The sequence below is a fragment of the Aquarana catesbeiana genome, linkage group LG12, assembly GCF_042186555.1.
Source record: "Aquarana catesbeiana isolate 2022-GZ linkage group LG12, ASM4218655v1, whole genome shotgun sequence".
Taxonomy (NCBI): domain Eukaryota; kingdom Metazoa; phylum Chordata; class Amphibia; order Anura; family Ranidae; genus Aquarana; species Aquarana catesbeiana.
In genome coordinates, this window is record NC_133335.1 from 62,723,803 (window position 1) to 62,741,749 (window position 17,947).

The 17,947-nt window shown below is 41.0% G+C and overlaps 1 protein-coding gene across 1 annotated transcript; it reads left to right on the plus strand.

Moving 5' to 3' along the window:
* Nucleotides 1-3,429: 3,429 nt before the first annotated feature.
* On the plus strand, nucleotides 3,430-9,488 carry LOC141114316 (keratin, type I cytoskeletal 19-like). Its single transcript, XM_073607929.1, has 8 exons — nucleotides 3,430-3,948; nucleotides 4,035-4,117; nucleotides 5,319-5,475; nucleotides 5,561-5,722; nucleotides 6,126-6,251; nucleotides 6,340-6,560; nucleotides 7,111-7,145; nucleotides 9,466-9,488. The coding sequence occupies exons 1-8, from the start codon at nucleotides 3,430-3,432 to the stop codon at nucleotides 9,486-9,488; spliced, it is 1,326 nt and encodes a 441-aa protein (XP_073464030.1).
* Nucleotides 9,489-17,947: the final 8,459 nt, after the last annotated feature.

The window sequence follows — 17,947 nt, forward strand, 5'->3', positions numbered from 1 at the left end:
CATCCTTAATTTGGTGGTGCAGCAGTTCTTGTGCAGGTACCCAGGCTTACAGGATCTCCTGAGGCAGACCAGGAAAGTCTGTGGGCATTTCTGCAGGTCATATAATGCCACTGCTCGGCTGGCTGACCTTCAAAAGGAATGCAACCTGCCCAAGAACCGCCCCATTTGTGACATGCCCACCAGGTGGAACTCAACGTTGGCAATGCTGCAGCAGCTGCACATGCAGCAGAAGGCCATCAATGAGTACCTGTGTGAGTATGGCATCAGGACAGGTTCAGGGGAGCTTGGCTTTTTTTTGCCACGCCAGTGGCTGCTGATCAAGGATGCATGCACTGTCCTGTCACCATTTGAGGAGGCCACGAGGATGGTGAGCAGTGACAGTGCATGCATCAGTGATACTGTCCCTCTTGTCTTCATGTTGGAGCACACGCTGTGTGGAATAATGGACAGGGCACTTGAGGCATAACAGAGGGACGAAGAGGAGGACTTCCTTACCTCTCAAAGCCCCCTTATCCAGACAGTATTCCTGCGGGCCCGCCGATCACACAGGAAGAGGAGGAGGAAGAGGATGAGGATTGTGTCAGCATGGAGGTGGAGCCTAGCACTCAGCATCAGCAGCAGTCTTCAAGGGATCCTTTTCAGTCCCCAGAAACCCATGGACTTGTACATGGCTGAGAGGAGGTGGCTGTGGATCATGTCATCCTTAGTGACCCAGAGGACTCCAGATCGAATGCCTCAGCAAACCTTCGCTGCATGGCCTCCCTGATCCTGCAAAGTTTGCGAAAGGACCCTCGAATTCGTGGTTTCAAGGATAGGGATCATTACTGGCTGGCAACCCTTTTTGATCCACGTTACAAGGGTAAGGTTGCAGAACTTATCCAGCCTTCGCAGAGGATGAAACATCTTCGGGAGGCCTTGCAGAAAGGGAGAGCCTGGGAGGTTACAATTTCCTGGTCCTCCTGGACAAAGTGTTGCTGAGGCTTCGGTCAGTCACAGAAGGAGCGGTGGAGAAGGTGGCCGTCTGACCAATGCGTTCAGACAATTCTTTAGTCCGCAGCCCCAAGGTCTGATCAGTTCCAGCAACCATTGCCAGCGTCTGATTTACATGGTGCAGGAATACCTAGGGGCAAGATCAGACTTGGAGACTTTTCCAACCGAAAAGAGCTTGCACAGTATGCAATTGAACTACTGGCCTGTCCTGCATCCAGCGTTCTTTCTGAACGCACATTCAGTGTTGCTGGAGGCTTTGTAACCGATCACAGAGTGCGCCTGTCCACAGACTCAGTTGCTGACCTTCATAAAAATGAATCAGTCTTGGATCACCAGCTACAAAGCACCTGATGTAACTGTAATTTTTGTATGAATGTGAGATCCCTTGAAGACTGCCTATGCTGAGTGACTATCCTGTTATGCTGAGTGAGTATCCTATTCCTCCTCAATGTTCATGTTGATAGCTTCTAAGAACATTTTTGGTTCTGGGCAGCACCACCAGTGCCTAAGGCCCAATTTTTCTGCCCCTGTTTAACAGGGGCACGTAATTATAATTTTTGCTGTAATGTTATGAAGCAGGGCTCATTCTTGCACTCAACTAGAGTATCTGTGAGGGGTTGCAGTGTTGTGACACCACCACCAGTGCCTAAGGCCCAATTTTTCTGCCCCTGTTTAACAGGGGCGTGTAATTACAATTTTTGATCAAATATTTAACAGCAGGGCTCGTTCCTGCGCTCAACTAGAGTATCTGTGAGGGGTTGCAGCGTTGTGGCACCACCACCAGTGCCTAAGGCCCAAATTGTCTGCCCCTGTTTAACAGGGTCATGTCATTACAATTATTGATATAATATTTCACAGCAGGGCCCGTTCCAGTACCCACCAAGAGTAACTGTGAGGGCTTACAGTGTTCTGGTACCACCAACACCTAAGGCCCAGTTTTCTGCTGAGTATATAGGGCAGGCCGTATAGTATATACAGGCGGTCCTCTACTTTCAAACATCCAACTTACAAACGACTCCTACTTACAAACGGAGGGAGACAACAGGAAGTGAATGGAAATCTACCCCTAGGAAGGGAAATTCTCTCCTGTAAGAGTCAATATGGGAAAAGGGTGTCTCCACTGATGCTTTATCACCAATCCTTGTTTCCCTAATAACCCCATGTTTTCAAAATCCAATTGTCATTGGGACAGAAAGTGAGGTGAAATCTTCTGGACAGGGGCACAGACAGCAATGTTATATGTTATCCAAAAAGCTTAAAAATTGATTTTTTTGTCTGGAGCTACACTTACAAAATGTACCTGTTCCAAATTACAAACATATTTAACTTAAGAACAAACCTACAGTCCCTGTCTTGTTTGGACCACCTGTATACTGCTGCTCAGAGTATATAGGGCCTGGGTGCCCCACACCTTTTCTTTTTTTAATTTGGGAGTGGGGTTCCCCTTAATATCCATACAAGACCCAAAGGGCCTGGTTATGGGCTGGGCAGGACCCGGGTCCCCAAACACTTTTTAGGACAATAACTTGCATATTAGCCTTTAAAATTCACACTTTTGATTTTTCACGTTCGGTCCCATAGGCTTTAACGGTGTTTGAATGTTCGCGCGAACTTTCGGTCCGTTCGCATGTTCTGCCGCGAACCAAACGGGGGATGTTCAGCTTATCCCTAGTTACCAGATAAGAGGTGGACTTAGGAATGGAGGACTATTCCCACCCAAAGCTCTATAAAGATTCTGCAAAAGCAAAACGTTTGTTTTTACTATATCATTCATAAACCCTGTAGCCCATGGGTGCTTAACCTGTGGTCCTCCAGCTGCCATGTGTAGGTAAGAAATGTTGGTAATACATACACATTGTCTGCAACCCTGTCAGCCAGTGGCTCAAAACCCATAAATATAATTTTACAGTTTTACTAATGCTAGCAAAAAATGAAATACACAACAGAGGTCAAACAAATTGTTGCTAAAAAAATGGCCATAGCACGGGGTGCTGTGGTCTTCTCCAAATGGTCCAATGTGCCACAATCAAAGATTTCTCTCCAATACACTGTACAGTATCACCCAGTGCAAACAGGAGCCCTTTAAACTTCCAGGCTGGAAAGGTTGCTTTTAGAAGGCAGTCATTGAGCTATGTTTTAAAAATACAATTGATAGGGTGTGGTAACTATGTCCCTTTGATACTTCAAATATGCTTTAATTCTTCAATCAGGTGACATACTAATCCCATTAATGAATCTTTGTTGGTGATGCTTTCTTTGACTCAGATGGCTGAGTAACATAAACAGAATATGAAGCGCATAAAATGCCTATAAACTACCCTAATGTCACTCAAGTGTGTATAAAAGAGGTTGCAGAGGTAACAGAGGCAATCACTTCTTTGTCTGAACTACCATCAACTTCCATTTTCTCTCTGCCACCATTTCTGACTGTCAGGAACCATGAGCCACAGCAACATTCACTCATCTTCTAGATCTCTCATTGATCTTTGCCATTCTGGTGGTCGTAAGGCTTCTAGCTACATTTCTTCACTCCATCATGGAGGTGTGCACACAGTACACCGCAACAGCTCCTCCTTTTCCCACCATGGTGGTCATTACAAATCACCTAGTGTTCATGGAAAAAACACCAGGGTCTCCTTTTCCAGCCACTCTTCCTCTGGCCATAAACATGGATTAGGAAGTGGGCATGGTGGCCATGACCATGGTCATGGAAGCAACATATCAGTCTCTGGAGGACACCATCAGTGGAAGAATGTTGGTCTCCTAAGCATCAATGAGAAGGAGACCATGCAACATCTTAATCAGCGATTGTCAACCTATTTGGAGAAGGTTCATTCTCTAGAACAAGAAAATGCCCAGCTTGAGAGAAAGATAACTGAGTGGTATGCCAACAATGCCCCCAGTTCATTGCCCGACTCCAGTCATTACTTCAGGACTATACAAGAACTGCAGAATCAGGTAAAAATGTACAGATACAGTTGAGAAACAATGTAGAACATTAACTAGAATGTAGTCTAATTAGTATTTATTTATTTTATGTTTAGGTTTTTACAGCCAATGTGGACAATGCCCGAATTATCTTGCAAATAGACAATGCCCAGCTAGCTGCAGATGACTTAAAAAGCAAGTAAGTGTCAATTTTCATATCATGGATAGGGTAGAGAGTGATTTGTTTTCAAATTTTTCAATTTTTCATGTTTTACAGTCAATGTGGACAATTCCCAGATTATCTTGCAAATATAAAATGCATAGCTAAAGGCAAATGATTTAAAAAGCAAGTGAAGTGACCAAATTGAAATTTTGGATAGAGTAGGGAGGGATAATAATCCCTGTCAAATTTTTATTGTTGTCTGTGTCTCCATTGGCATGCTTCTCCTAGTTGTCCAGGTGGGGACCACTGTCCCAATAATGGAGAAATTGATGGGAAATCCAAAATGTAACAGTTGTCACCAGAACAAGGGGTGAGGGTAATGATTATAATGCAAACACTGGGACCAGAAGTAAACAGAAATCTCCTCAAAATGACACAGTCCACAAATAATGCATTTACATAGGTTTTATTCTTTTCCCTACTCTATTCAAAAAGAAAACAATTTTGGGCTAAACATGAATGTTATGACAATGGGTCACATGGCCACATGCTATTATTCATAAGTTTTACAAAGTGGTCCTCAGCATTAGGTAGCCCACTTAACAAGGCTCAAAGCCCAAATTAAGTAAAATGCTTTATGTTATTTTAAATGTAGGTTATAATTGTCATCTACAGCAGTGGTTCTCAATCCTGTCCTCAAGTACCCCCAACAGGCCATGTTTTGGGAATTTCTCTTAGATAAATTAGCTGTCCAAAATACCAAGCCATTGACTCTGATTTAAAGCACCTGTGCAAGATAAAGGAAAACCTGCAAACATGGACTGTTGGGGATACTTGAGGACAGGGTTGAGAACCACTGATCTACAGTATGCTCCCATTGGGTACATTTCCTCATTGCCTGGGTAGGGAAGGGTTCCGTACCTCTGACAATGTTTTTTTTTACTAAATGTGTTATTACATGGACATTACATGTGTTATTACATGAACTGTTGGGGGTACTTGAGAACAGGGTTGAGAACCACTGATCTACAGTATACTCCCATTGGATACATTTCCTCATTGCCTGGGTAGAGAAGGGTTCCGAACCTCTGACAATGTTTTTTTTTTGCTAAATGTGTTATTACACTATCTGATATTTTTGACAATTAGCTTTGGGATTCAGTAGCATATCAAACTTATTTTCCTTTAACAAAGTCTTTGTTTCAACATGTACTTCTCTATGTTTTTTATCATGTAGATATGAGATGGAGCTCAGTTTGAGAAACAGTGTTGAAGCAGATGTTGCTGGCCTTCGAAAAGCCCTTGAAGATCTCAACATGCAAAGCCAAGACTTAGAGATACAAGTCCGTTGCCTCCAAGAGGAACTTCTCCAATTAAAGAAAAACCATGAAGAGGTAATGCAAAAGAAAAAATACATTTCTACAAAAAATTTAAAATATTTTACATACGCATTAAAATTTACCTTTTCTACCCCCTTAGGAGGTGAACTCTCTGAGAGCACAACTTGGTGCAAGAGTCAATGTGGAGGTAGAGGCTGCTCCATCTATAGATCTAAACCAAGCCTTATCTGAAGTCAGACAGCAATACGAGAACCTTATGGACAGGAACATGAGAGAAGTTGAGAGCATTTTCCTGGCAAGGGTAAGTCAAGTATTTTACTAGTACTGTAGATTTCTTTGTTACCATTTACCAATAAGTCAAATTAAGTCAAGAGTTAAAAGTTCTCTTTCTGGAAACCATTGCAACAGTATTCACTTTGTAGATAAGATTTTCTACATTTATTTTCTGAAATTGGCTCCATCCCCCACTGAATAAGCAGCGCTTGAGGTCAGATTTCGGATTGTACACTGTGATCAAATGTAGTTTCCTGGTTGCTCTCATACCACAGTCTGCTTTTGTCCTGATACGTGCATTATGTTGTTTTTTCCACCTAAAGAGGGGCATCAATCGTCTGCTAATTAACACATGGTATGGTTATATAGATTTTTTGTATTACATGTTCAGCTGTTGGCTTACTAAAGTTTTGTCATTCTTCATCTTGTAGAGTGCAGAGCTCAACAGTGAGATGTCTTCTGGTTCCGAACAGCTGCAGACAGTTAGTAATGAGCTTACTGACTTAAAACGTACCATACAAACTCTGGAGATTGAGCTGCAGAGTCAACTGAGTATGGTAAGGTACATCCTATATTGTTTTACTGTTGAAGGTGACTTATTTCTAAACTCTGAACATCAAAGTAATTGTGACTGTCTCACTGTAGAAATCAGCCCTGGAGTGCACGTTAGCTGAGACAGAAGCAACATTTGGTTCTAATCTAACCCAGCTACAAACAATGATCGATAATGTGGAGTCCCAGCTTGGCCAGGTCCGATCAGACCTTGAACGCCAGAATCATGAGTACAAGATTCTCATGGACCAGAAGACCCACCTGGAGATGGAGATCGCTACATACAAACATCTGTTAGATGGACATGACATTCAGTATGTAAACACATCTCTTTATTATCGAACCAAAGCATGTATATACAGTATGCTGAAAAGAAGGATATCTCACTTCATGCAATAAAATAAAAGAATTGTATTGCACATAGACAATAGGTTAGAAAAAATGTAATTGTCAAGTATTTCTTTTAAAGTACTGTACAGAAATACTCTGCATATAAGTTGAAACGATATCAGTTTTTCATCGATAAACCTTTTTAAATAGCTCAATAAAGTCTTGATATTGTGACTCCCAATAGCAAGACTGCCACTATGATATTGCTCGCTCAATAAAAGGATCTTCCATCTTGAAGGCTCTCCTATAGAATCTGAATGGCTTTTATAGAAATTGGAGTCCCAAACTTTATATATAATTATCTATTCCAAATGCATTTTCTAAATGCAGTTGCTATCTGCATAATTGCACTGTGTAGTGAGACAGCTCTGGGTCCCCTATGCGTCTGGACCCAAAAACAGTTGCAACATTTGCTTTGGTTATACTTACACCCAAGGACTAATCAAAGGTAACCAGATTTTCTTCTTATTACAGTGTTCCACTTCATCATGGTACAGAACATAAAGAAAGTAAGTATGAAATCTCTACATTAGACCTCGTAATAGGTAATCAGTTTGAACTGGTCATGGCACAAGAGATTTTTAGCATATAATACCAGTTTACACATTTGCATTGCATGCAACCTCATCATTCCACATTAACTAAAAGTTGAACTCCAGTCAGCATAAAAATGTACCTCCTTTTTCATCACTTTGCAGAACAGTTAAAAAATTTGTGTATATAGAGCCACCATTTATTATTTTTAGATTTAAGTGGTGTGGTCAGTGGTTAGAACCCTTGTCAAGGTTTATTGCTGTCTATGTTCCCATTTGGGAGATTCAGTCTCTTGATTTGTCTTAATAGCCATTGTCACTGGAACTGAAAGTGAGGGAGAAACCAAAATCCTCCCAATAAGGTGCAGATGGGAAAAAAATAAAAACTTGACAGGGGTTTCACCATTCCCTACTTTATTAAAAATGAAAAGAAACATTTCGCCTTAACTACTTGCTGACCACCTCCCGTAAGAATATGGCAGCAGAGTGGCTCCCCTATGTCGGATCACATACCTAGTATGTGATTCAGCACTTCTGGGTAGGAGACACACGTAGGTTCCACCAGCACGCCAGCTATGCTGTGATTAGATAAAGTACAAGCTAATCAGCGGTTGCAGGCCAATGGATAACTGCCGACACCCACTGATCGGCGAGGAGGAAGACAAAACAGAGCTCTGTCAGTGTAAACAATACAGAGCTCAGTTCTGTCAGCAGGGATGTGCTGGTATTTGTTTCCCTGCAGAGCAGGGAATAAAAAAACAGCACATCCCTTAGTAAAAGCACTTCACGGTAAACACACAAAGCCAGGAGTAGGAAACCTGGGGCCCTTCAGCTGTTGTGGAATTACATTTCCCATGAGGGATTGCAAGGCTGGCAGTTACAATTACTCCCAGAGGCATGATGGGACTTGTAGTTCTGCAACAGCTGGAGGGCCCCAGGTTGCCTACCCCTGCACTAAGCACTGTTAGGCATACATTTAACCCTTTAATCGCCCCAAAATGTTAAACCCTTCCCAGCCAGTGTCATTAGTACAGTGACAGTGCTTATTTTTAGCACTGACCACTGTATTAGCATCACTGGTTCCCACAAAGTGCCCATCTTACTATCACAGTCCCACTATAAGTCAATAATCGCCACAATTACTAGTATGAAAAAAAATTCCAGTATATATACCATCATCTTTAGACACTATAGCATCTGCATAAACAAATAAATATACTCCATAATGGCCTAAATTTATGAAGAAATTTGATTTTTTATTTTTTTTTTGTTGGCTATGTTTCAGAAAGTAAAAATTATTGGGGTTTTTTTCTAAAATTTTCAGTCTTTTTTTTTCGTTTAGAGCGCAAAAAATAAAAATCCCAGGGATGATCAAATATCACCAAAAAAAACCTCTATTTGTTGTGAAAAATTACATAAATGTAATTTGTGTGCAGCGTTACATGACCGCGCAATTGTCATTTAAAATAACACAGTGCTAAAAAGCAAAAAATGGACTGGTCATGAAGAGGGTAAATCTGCAGGAGGCTAAGTGGTTAAGTTATACTTTAATTTCTAAACTTGTCTATCTACATGCCTCAGGGGAGCTTTTTTCACTGCAGAGGGCTGGTTGCCACTGCTCTCCCTCCTTGGGCAGAGGGCTTATCTTGCTACTACCCCCTTTTGTTAAGGCAAGCCAACTATGACATAATTACGTCAGAGCTGTCTGCAGTGGGTGGATCTTACAAAACTAGCTTAGAACATGAAGGAAATAAAGTGATATCACAGAAAATGAAACATAGCTTTTTTGGGCCACAATATTTTAAAGAGATTGTATTGTACAGAGGGAGAGCTTGACTAGGAGGACCCTAGAGTTCCAAAAAGAGTTTTCCATTTTTAACGTTAAGTCTGTCAACCCATAAGTGACATCATCTACTGAACTGAGGAATATAGGTTTTTACTTGTACTGTAACTCATATTATAAAGCTTTTCATAATTAATAAACTAGTAAACCATAAATTCATGGTTATTGAAATTGTAATTTGAAATTGAATTTTTTTTATTGAGAACAAGATATTAGAACACAATAAACTTGGGTTATAACTTGGGTAAAACAAGTTGCAAAGATCCATTCAGAGCCTGGACCAAATATTCCATTGTTAGAATTAATGTACTTCAGTCTATGGCTATTCCAGTGATCAAGCACTGCAAATAATGAAAAAGCCAATAGAGTGCCATTGAGAAAGATATTTTGTTTTTTGCTGTTATGAATTATTATCTTATTATGTCTTATGTGTAACTTACCTTTTTTCACCAGAATCACACCACAGCAAGTGTTAAAGATTCCCATTGAGAAATGCCAACCTCCACACCAGTGAACCTGGTACTTAACAAAACGTTTTGAATACAGCTGGACAAATGAACATTTCTCTGTTAAATTTCTTTCCCTTTCCCCTGAATCTGCTTTTATCTTAAATCTTGTAGTGTAAAGCAAGTTATTAAAGGGTTAGACCACCCATAATAGATTATCCACTACCGAGTGGACTTCAGAGGGTTTGATGACTCAATGTATGTCAAACCTTTAGGGGCATTCCACCCATGAATATCATATCTCCCCCATTGTGGCCATTAAAGATCATGCTTGGATTTCTAAAAAATAGGTTTAATGCCTAACCTCTGTTGGACAGCTTTAGCGGACACTCTAGTAAGGCATGACTATATTTCTCAGTTTAATACTAAGCATTTCCTTCTCTAAATACTCTGAAGGAGCAAAGTCACCACCTCTAGCGAAGACAGCCCCCTACTGGCATCTCCAAATGTTTTGCCATGGCATTGGTTAATTATCCATGAACAGTACAATTTTGGGTTGTCATACCAATAAATCCAATGGCAAAGGTTCAATACACATTAATATCTTGTAAGAAAGTCTTGGTAGCACCATCCCAGGTGTAGGAGTGTGGCAGTATATGAAGGTCTCAACTCAATTGTCGTCATCTATGTTATCGATGATTCACAGTAATTGAGTGTTAGGGTTATTGCCTTTCTTTCTCTTTCTCTTTTATCTTGCTAGTATGATAGTATACCAAAAAAGGAACGAACAGATGGTTAAAAGATGGAGAGGAAACATCCTGTTTATCTGGGCTCCACCTGTTATTCATTGTATTTCACTAAAAAGCTGGTTAATAGTGGTGGAAATGCCCCTAACATTTTTGCATTAAGTGCAATTGTTGGTTAAGTATTTCACCTTCTTATAACACCTTAAAGCCCACTTTCCAGTGGTTATAAAATCACTAACATCCAGAAAGTCTCTTCTAGCCCTTGGATTTTACCATTCCATTCATCAGTTTTGTGTGTGTTTAAGACCATTGTGTTTTATACTTACCTGTAAAATATATAAGAGCCATAGGTTGAGAATGGATGGTTTGGACTTTGTGACAGATTCAGTTATTTTCTCTCCCATCTCATTAGCATTCTTTTATATGCTTAATAAATTGTTTTTCAAGCAAACTGTGGTCTTTGTTTTTGTTTTTGTTTTTTTTCAATATCTCTTTACTGAAGATTTTTTAATACAAAAACCCACAATTGCCAGGGGCAGGGCCACCATCAGGGGGGTACAGCTGTCACAACTGTAAGGGGCCCGCCGGGGCCAGAAGAAGGCAGGACAGGTGGAGGGGAGCCATGCTGTGCAGTACAGAAACTATTTCACAGCTTCTGCTGTACTCGTGCCACTGAGCTCAGACATCAAGCTTTTTACTGCCACCTCTGGCTACTATGTGTATGTGCACCCCTCGTGTGATTTGTACTGAGCTTCTCAGCAACATGTCAGCTTTGTGAAAACATGCTGGGACTAGGTAGGAAGACCTTCTTTACAAGTAAGGGCTGTGAGGGAAAGGGAGGGGGGCTGTTTGTGTACAGGGGGGGGGGGGCAGAGCCTTGTGTGTTTACAGGTTTGTGTATGTGAGGGGCTGCCATATATACAGGTTTGTGTATGTGAGGGGCTGCCATATATACAGGTGTGTGGGGGGCTGACATATATACAGGTGTGTGTGGGGGGGCGCTGATATATGTACAGGTGTGTGGGAGGGCACTGACATATACACAGGTGTGTAGGGGGGCTCTGACATATACAGGTGAGTGGGGGGGCGCTGACATATATACAGGTGTGTGGGGGGCGCTGACATATATACAGATGTGTGGGGGCTGAGATATATACAGGTGTGTGGGGGGATTGACATATATACAGGTGTGTGGGGGTGGGGCGCTGACATATATACAGGTGTGAGGGGGGCTGACATATATACAGGATTGCCCAGGCCTAAAGCTGTGTAAGGGGCCCAAAAATTTCTGATGACTGCCCTAGCCAGGGGTAGAATAGAGTAAACATAAGGAGAAAAGGTTACATATACAGGGGTGCAAACAAAAAGAGATCTAAAAAACTAAAAAAGGAAGGGGGGTCTCCTCATTAGGTTACATATGAGTACATCAAGGATTGAGATACAGTATGCTAGCAAGCTTCACAACATGAGACACAATATATAAAATGGACACAATGTATAAAAGTCTAGGTCAGTACATCATGGATGGTAGTTCAAAAGGTTGATTGCATCAGATTTTTTGTTATGCAAGCTGAGCTATGGTTGCCAAACCTTGTCAAATAATAACAATGAGTTTGATCTAAAAGCCAGAAATCTTTCATAAGAGTAGAGGGTCTATGACTTTGGATAGGTTGGGTGCAAACTCCTTCTTCCAGTGTCTTGTGTTTGTGAGCTTAGCGGATAGCAATATAGAAGAAATAATTTTTCTAAGAGCTGCCGGCAAGGTATCTATCCCAAAGTTTAGGATTGTCAGGCTGGTCTTTGTTTTTTGACCTCAATGCACAGATATGTATATTGCAGTCTATTGTCATTAGTTAATTTTCTAGTGTCTCTAGGTAATTAAAATATATACTTATTAAAGGTTTCATACCACATGTGTAAATGTTATAAAAGGATGTCTCTGCTAGCCTAAAATAGATCCTTTCACCTACTTAGAAAACCGAAGAATAAAAGTACACAAAAATCAAATATAGTAAATGCTTTTGTCTTTCCATAACATTTTTTTATTGATTTGCAATGTGTCTTTTAACTTGCTGGCAATGTGACTATTCCAGGAGAATCAATTCCTTAGCACAGCCCCTACTTGCATGTAGAAGCCCTCTCCTCTTTTGGGACCACCTTACTACTGTCTGTTCTGGCCCAAATTCTTCACCCCTCCTCTCAGTTCCCTATGTACTTTTTGTATAACTGATGGGGAAGTGTGAATGAGAATATAGATTGTCACTTGAGTGACAGTTTCAAGTCTGTTTAGGCTGCTGACATCACATCCAAGATGGTGTTGGACAGAAGCAGTCTCAGGACTTTTAGATGTCTACAGAAGCTTTTTTAATTCAATAACATGGCCAAAGTGCAGGAAATGCATTTTTAATTCCATGGGAAGTTTGGACTGGCAACAAGGTCAATTTAAGCCACTGCAAACTGTATATATTTAACCGGTTCAATACAGGGCATTTTCACCCCCTTCCTTCCCTGGCCAATTTTTAGTTTTCAGCGCTGTCGCACTTTAAATGACAATTGCGCGGTCGTGCAACGTTGTACCCAAAAAAAATTGACATCCTTTTTTCCCCACAAATAGAGCTTTCTTTTGGTGGTATTTGATCGCCTCTGCGGTTTTTATTTTTTGCGCTATAAACAAAAGAAGAGCGACAATTTTGAAAAAAACACAATATTTTTTACTTTTTGCTATAATAAATATCCCAATTTTTTTTTTTAAAAAACAAATTTTTTCCTCAGTTTCAGCCGATACGTATTCTTCTACATATTTTTGGTAAAAAAAAATTGCAATAAGCGTATATTGATTGGTTTGCGCAAAAGTTATAGCGTCTACAAAATACGGGATAGATTTATGGCATTTAAAAAAAATATATATTTATTTATTTTTTTAGCGGCGATCGCGATTTTTTTTCGTGACTGCGACATTATGGCGGACACATCGGACACTTTTGACACATTTTTGGGACCATTCACATTTATACAGCGATCAATGCTATAAAATTGCATTGATTACTGTGTAAATGTGACAAGCAGTGAAGGGGTTAACCGCTAGGGGGCGGGGAGGGGTTAATATGTTTTCTAGGGAATGCTTCTAACTCTAGGGGGAGGGGACGTACAAGGGGAGGAGACCGATCAGTGTTCCTCTGTTCTGGGAACACAGATCGCTCTCCTCTCACCTGACAGGCTGTGGATCTGTGTGTTTACGGGCAATCGCATGTGCCCGGCGGACATCGCGGCCGCCGGGGACATGCACCGGGTCCCGAGCAATGCGGCGAGCGTGCGTGCGCCCCCTAGACGGCTGGGAATCCCAGGACGTCATATGACTATATGTGGGTAGGGAAGTGGTTAAATCTAATAAGGTCTTGTGTACAAAGCCATATTAGTCAAAACTGCTTTTCTCCCCAGACAAGTCAATGGAAATGCAGAGAAATTCAAAAGTTGAATGCTCCTGAAACAGGGGAGCAAGAGGGAGGTTGCCCCCTAAGTCAGTTATGATATTATGTGTTGGCCTGGTGGCCCTGAATGGAAATACTTCACCTTACAGACACTGAACAGAGAAGGGCTCTTGACATTGAACAGAGCTTGGAACATATGCCGGGCATTATAAAGCAACTTGTTTCCAGCATCAGCTTCTTTTGGGTCTCTGTGATGTCATGTGACCAAATGCCAAAAGTCACAAAGAAAGCTGATGCTGCAAGATGTGAAAAGGTGTATCACAATAAATCATGTCTTTTAGAAATACTTGAATTGTGGCAACATGCCATTCTTTGCATGGCTTTCTTTAGCATTGAGAAATCTGTCCCTAAAATGGAAGGGCAAGGCTTCTCCCCAAGCCAAGGATTCCAAGTTCTCCCCTCTCCTAAAAGATGATTGCATTTACCCATCTCGTAAGAGACTGTGCAGTCAGATTGAAACTTGTATGGGAAACTTTAGCAATTATTCTTTAATCTTCTAAACACACACACATGTGTGTGTACACAGTCTTGTCCATCAGTATAGGGAAAACGTAACTTAATGAAGCATATACTGCAAAGATTTTTATTTTAATTCAAACTGTAGTCTTTATGTTTATATTGTCATTATAAGGGTTGCAAAAATGAAAAAACAGAAACAAAACAGTGGACAGAGAGTGCTCAAAAGCATAGAAGGTACAAATCAATAGTTAGAAACAATTCAAGATACAACGAGTAAAAATCATATTGAATTATATTTATATATCCCAATAGAGAAACAACGTTCATGAACAGAAAAAAAAATTGTATCTGTCTGGGATTACAAGAGACAGACACAACCGAGACAGCCTAAATACAAAGAATTGTGATTAAAGAGGAGCTTCACTCTCTCCTGTTATTATTTTCCTGGTTTTCTGGTTTTACATACAGTAATCCCTAATTTTACATTTAGCGAATCCAACATTGTCCTGCTGAGATCAGCTGCTCAGGAGATCTGCTGTTTAGGAGATCTGCTGCTCAGGTGCCAACCAGTGTTAATTTTGGCAGTAACTGTCGATTTAGTTTTAGTCATAGTCTTTTGACAAAAATTGCATTTTAGTCATCTGAAATAGTTTTTGTTTTACTCGTATTTAGTTGACTAAAGTCTCTAGTACATTTTAGTCGACTAAAAGCTCCAGTGCATTTTTGTTGACTAAAATCATTTTAGTCGACTAAAACTCATTTTAGTCATTTAAAATCGAATGGGTTTAGTTGAATTGTAATGCTTTATTTAAGCATTTCTCTACAATTTCCAAACTCATATACTCCTGGAGTGAAAAAGGTTGAATATGTTATAATTTATGCTATTAAGGTTTGAACATGCACTATAGACACAGATTTAGTCATTATATAACATCTTTAAGTAAAACTAATGCCACGTACACACGAGCGGACTTTACGGCAGACTTGGTCGGGCGTACTGGATTTCGTCGGACAATTCGATGGTGTGTGGGCTCCAGCGGACTTTGTTTGCTCAAAATTTGGACGGACTTAGATTTGAAACAAGTTTTAAATCTATCCAACGGACACTTCTTTCTAGCGGACAAACCGGTCGTCTGTGTGCTAGTCCGACGAACTCAAACTCACGCATGCTCTGAAACAATTACAAGATGGAAGCGCTCGGTCTGGTAAAACTAGCCTTCGTATTGAAGCTAGCACATTCCTCTTCTGTGATCTTTTAATACAACGCTTTTTTTTATTTATAATGCGAGAGGAATGAAGTTGTTTTTCTGCTTTATATTCACACAGAGTTCTCACAAACTATTTTCTTCATGATTTATCCTCATGCCATGACTAATATGATATTTGTAAAAAGCCAGATCTCCATAAATAAAAACTTTTAAATTAGATTTTGGACTCATCTTTATTTTTTTTATTGATTACAACACTTATCTATTTTACAATGTGTGCTAAATTATACCCACATTTTTGTTTTTTTGTTTTTTGGATTTTCAAGTTACCACAATAACCTTCAAATATTTTGTGTTGTTTTAATGAACCTTAATGAGGTTGTTGTCCCTGGTTCATTAGACATAGGGGGGTGTATTTGACAAAGGCAAATTCATTTTTCACTACAAGTGCAAATTCTACTTGGAATTGCACACAAAGAGCATTTTGAAGTGCCTTTGCTGTGGATCCGAGGGGCACATGCAAGGAACCCCCCCCCAAAAATAAAATTTTTTTATTGCACATGATTGTATGTTAAAATCAGCAGAGCTTCATTTCATTTCAGCTCTTCCCCTCAGATTTACAGCGACTGCACTTCCAACAAGTGCACTTGCTGTGCAATTTCTAAAGTGAACTTTTCAATAGTACTTTTGACTTGATATTATAAATGATTTAGCCTTTTGTCAAAAACACACATAGGAGTTGATTTACTAAAGGGAAAAAGACTGTGCACTTTGCAAATTGCAGTTGCCCTTTGCAAGAGCATTTGCTCCAGAGCTTAGTAAATGAGCAGAAGCTCTGCTGACTTCCATCATCCAATCATGTGCAAGCAAAAATGCTGTTTTGCGATTTTTCCTTGCACAGGATTGGGTACTCTTTGCAAAGTCAAGCCTTACCTCATTTCTGAAGCTCTGGAGCAATTGCACTTGCAGAGGGCAACTGCCCTCTGCAAAGTGCACAGTCTATTTGGTTTTCTTAAATCAACCCCATAGTCTTTTTGACCTGTACCTGCCTACTCCCAAACAAAATTTTTGAATAAAAACACATAGTCAATAATGTAAGGTAACAAAAAAATCCATTTATTGTGTTAAAAAAAAATTAGGAAGGCAACACTGGAGACACTTTTAGAATCTGTGAAGCCTTTCGTCCCCCAAGACACACATCAAGTTTGAGGACAAGAAAATTGGTATCTTGCGACTAGGGAGCACAGGGAGCACAGTCAGACTAGACAGAAACCAAGCAATCACTTTCAAGTCTTCCGTGGAGCCTTCCCTGCACGCTTCTCTGGAGCCTTCCCTCCACGCTTCTCTGCAGCCTTCCTCGGAGGTTGTGCCTCTGGTGGTGTACTTGGGGCAGGAGGAGGAGGAGGAGGAGTGGCTTCATCTGCCGGATATGTGGTAGCAGTAAGCTCCCCTCTCAAGCCCTTCTGAAATGCCTTAAAAATCAGACCCTCACAGAGGAAGCGTTGGCCCTTTTCCAACTCCAGCAATCTGCTGGCTATATAGGTGCCATACGCCTCCTCTGCATTGGATGGTTTGCTCAGGATCTGGCTTGCTTCCCGTATGAGGGCTAGGGATTCCTGCTCAGTTTGTGTCATTCTCCTGGGCCTTTGGTGGAGAATGCGGAGGGGAGGCACCTGACACTCCGTGCGGCTTCGACTTGGCCCAGCCACAGCCTCCTCCTCTCTCCCACTGGTGAAGGCCTCCTCCTCTCTCCCACTGGGCAAGGCCTCCTCCTCTCTCCCACTGGGCAAGGCCTCCTCCTGGCTGAGGTCATCCTGTGTCAAAAAAAGGGACATAGTTGTAATTTTGTTTTACGCAATCACACACAATTTTCAGCTCATGACTTGCAAATATAATTAGCAAGAAATAGTAAAGGCTATCTATTTGACACCACCATTATTTCAGGTGATCAACAATATCTGAAGTACATAGGCGTGCGCACAGGGTGTGCCAGGTGTGCCTGGGCACACCCTATTTGCCTTGTGTGCTGCATATTCCCCCCTGTTTAGACCACTGATATTTCATTCCCCCCAAAAAAATTTTACACAAGGCCAAAAATTTGGGGAAAATAAAATTAACCAAATTACACTGTCCACTGCCCTACTGACACCATCAGTACATATACACATGCATATGTATTTGAGCTTTGGGGTGCACACCCTAATGCAAGAGGCTGCGCACACCTATGCAGAAGTATATTTTTGGCCACTACTGTCTAGTGATGTGTCTACATATTAATATTTGTGCTGAAGTCATTTTTTAGGAAGCACTTAAAAAATTAACACGTTAACATCATTAATAACATTTACACAATCACAAATTCCACAAAAAAGGATACCTGGCTGAAGCTAGGCGCATCCACTTCATCAATGCTGAAAAGGCCCAGTTCTTCCTGGGACTCCTCAGCTGGGGTGGAGATGGATGGAGGGCTGGAGGGAAGAGTGGAGGGAAGGCTGGAGGGAAGGGTGGGGGGAAGGGTCAAAAGTGATTGCCTGGCTTCGGTCTGGTCATCCAGGAATCGCAGTTTGTGGTAGTACCACAACTTGGGT

Bases quoted from the DNA above. Each gene is read 5' to 3' on its own strand.
- LOC141114316 (XM_073607929.1), top strand. From the start codon at position 3,430: ATGAGCCACAGCAACATTCACTCATCTTCTAGATCTCTCATTGATCTT. The intron at 3,949-4,034 runs GTAAAAATGTAC...TTTTATGTTTAG, and splicing joins TACAAGAACTGCAGAATCAG to GTTTTTACAGCCAATGTGGA. The intron at 7,146-9,465 runs GTAAGTATGAAA...TTTTTTCACCAG, and splicing joins TGGTACAGAACATAAAGAAA to AATCACACCACAGCAAGTGT.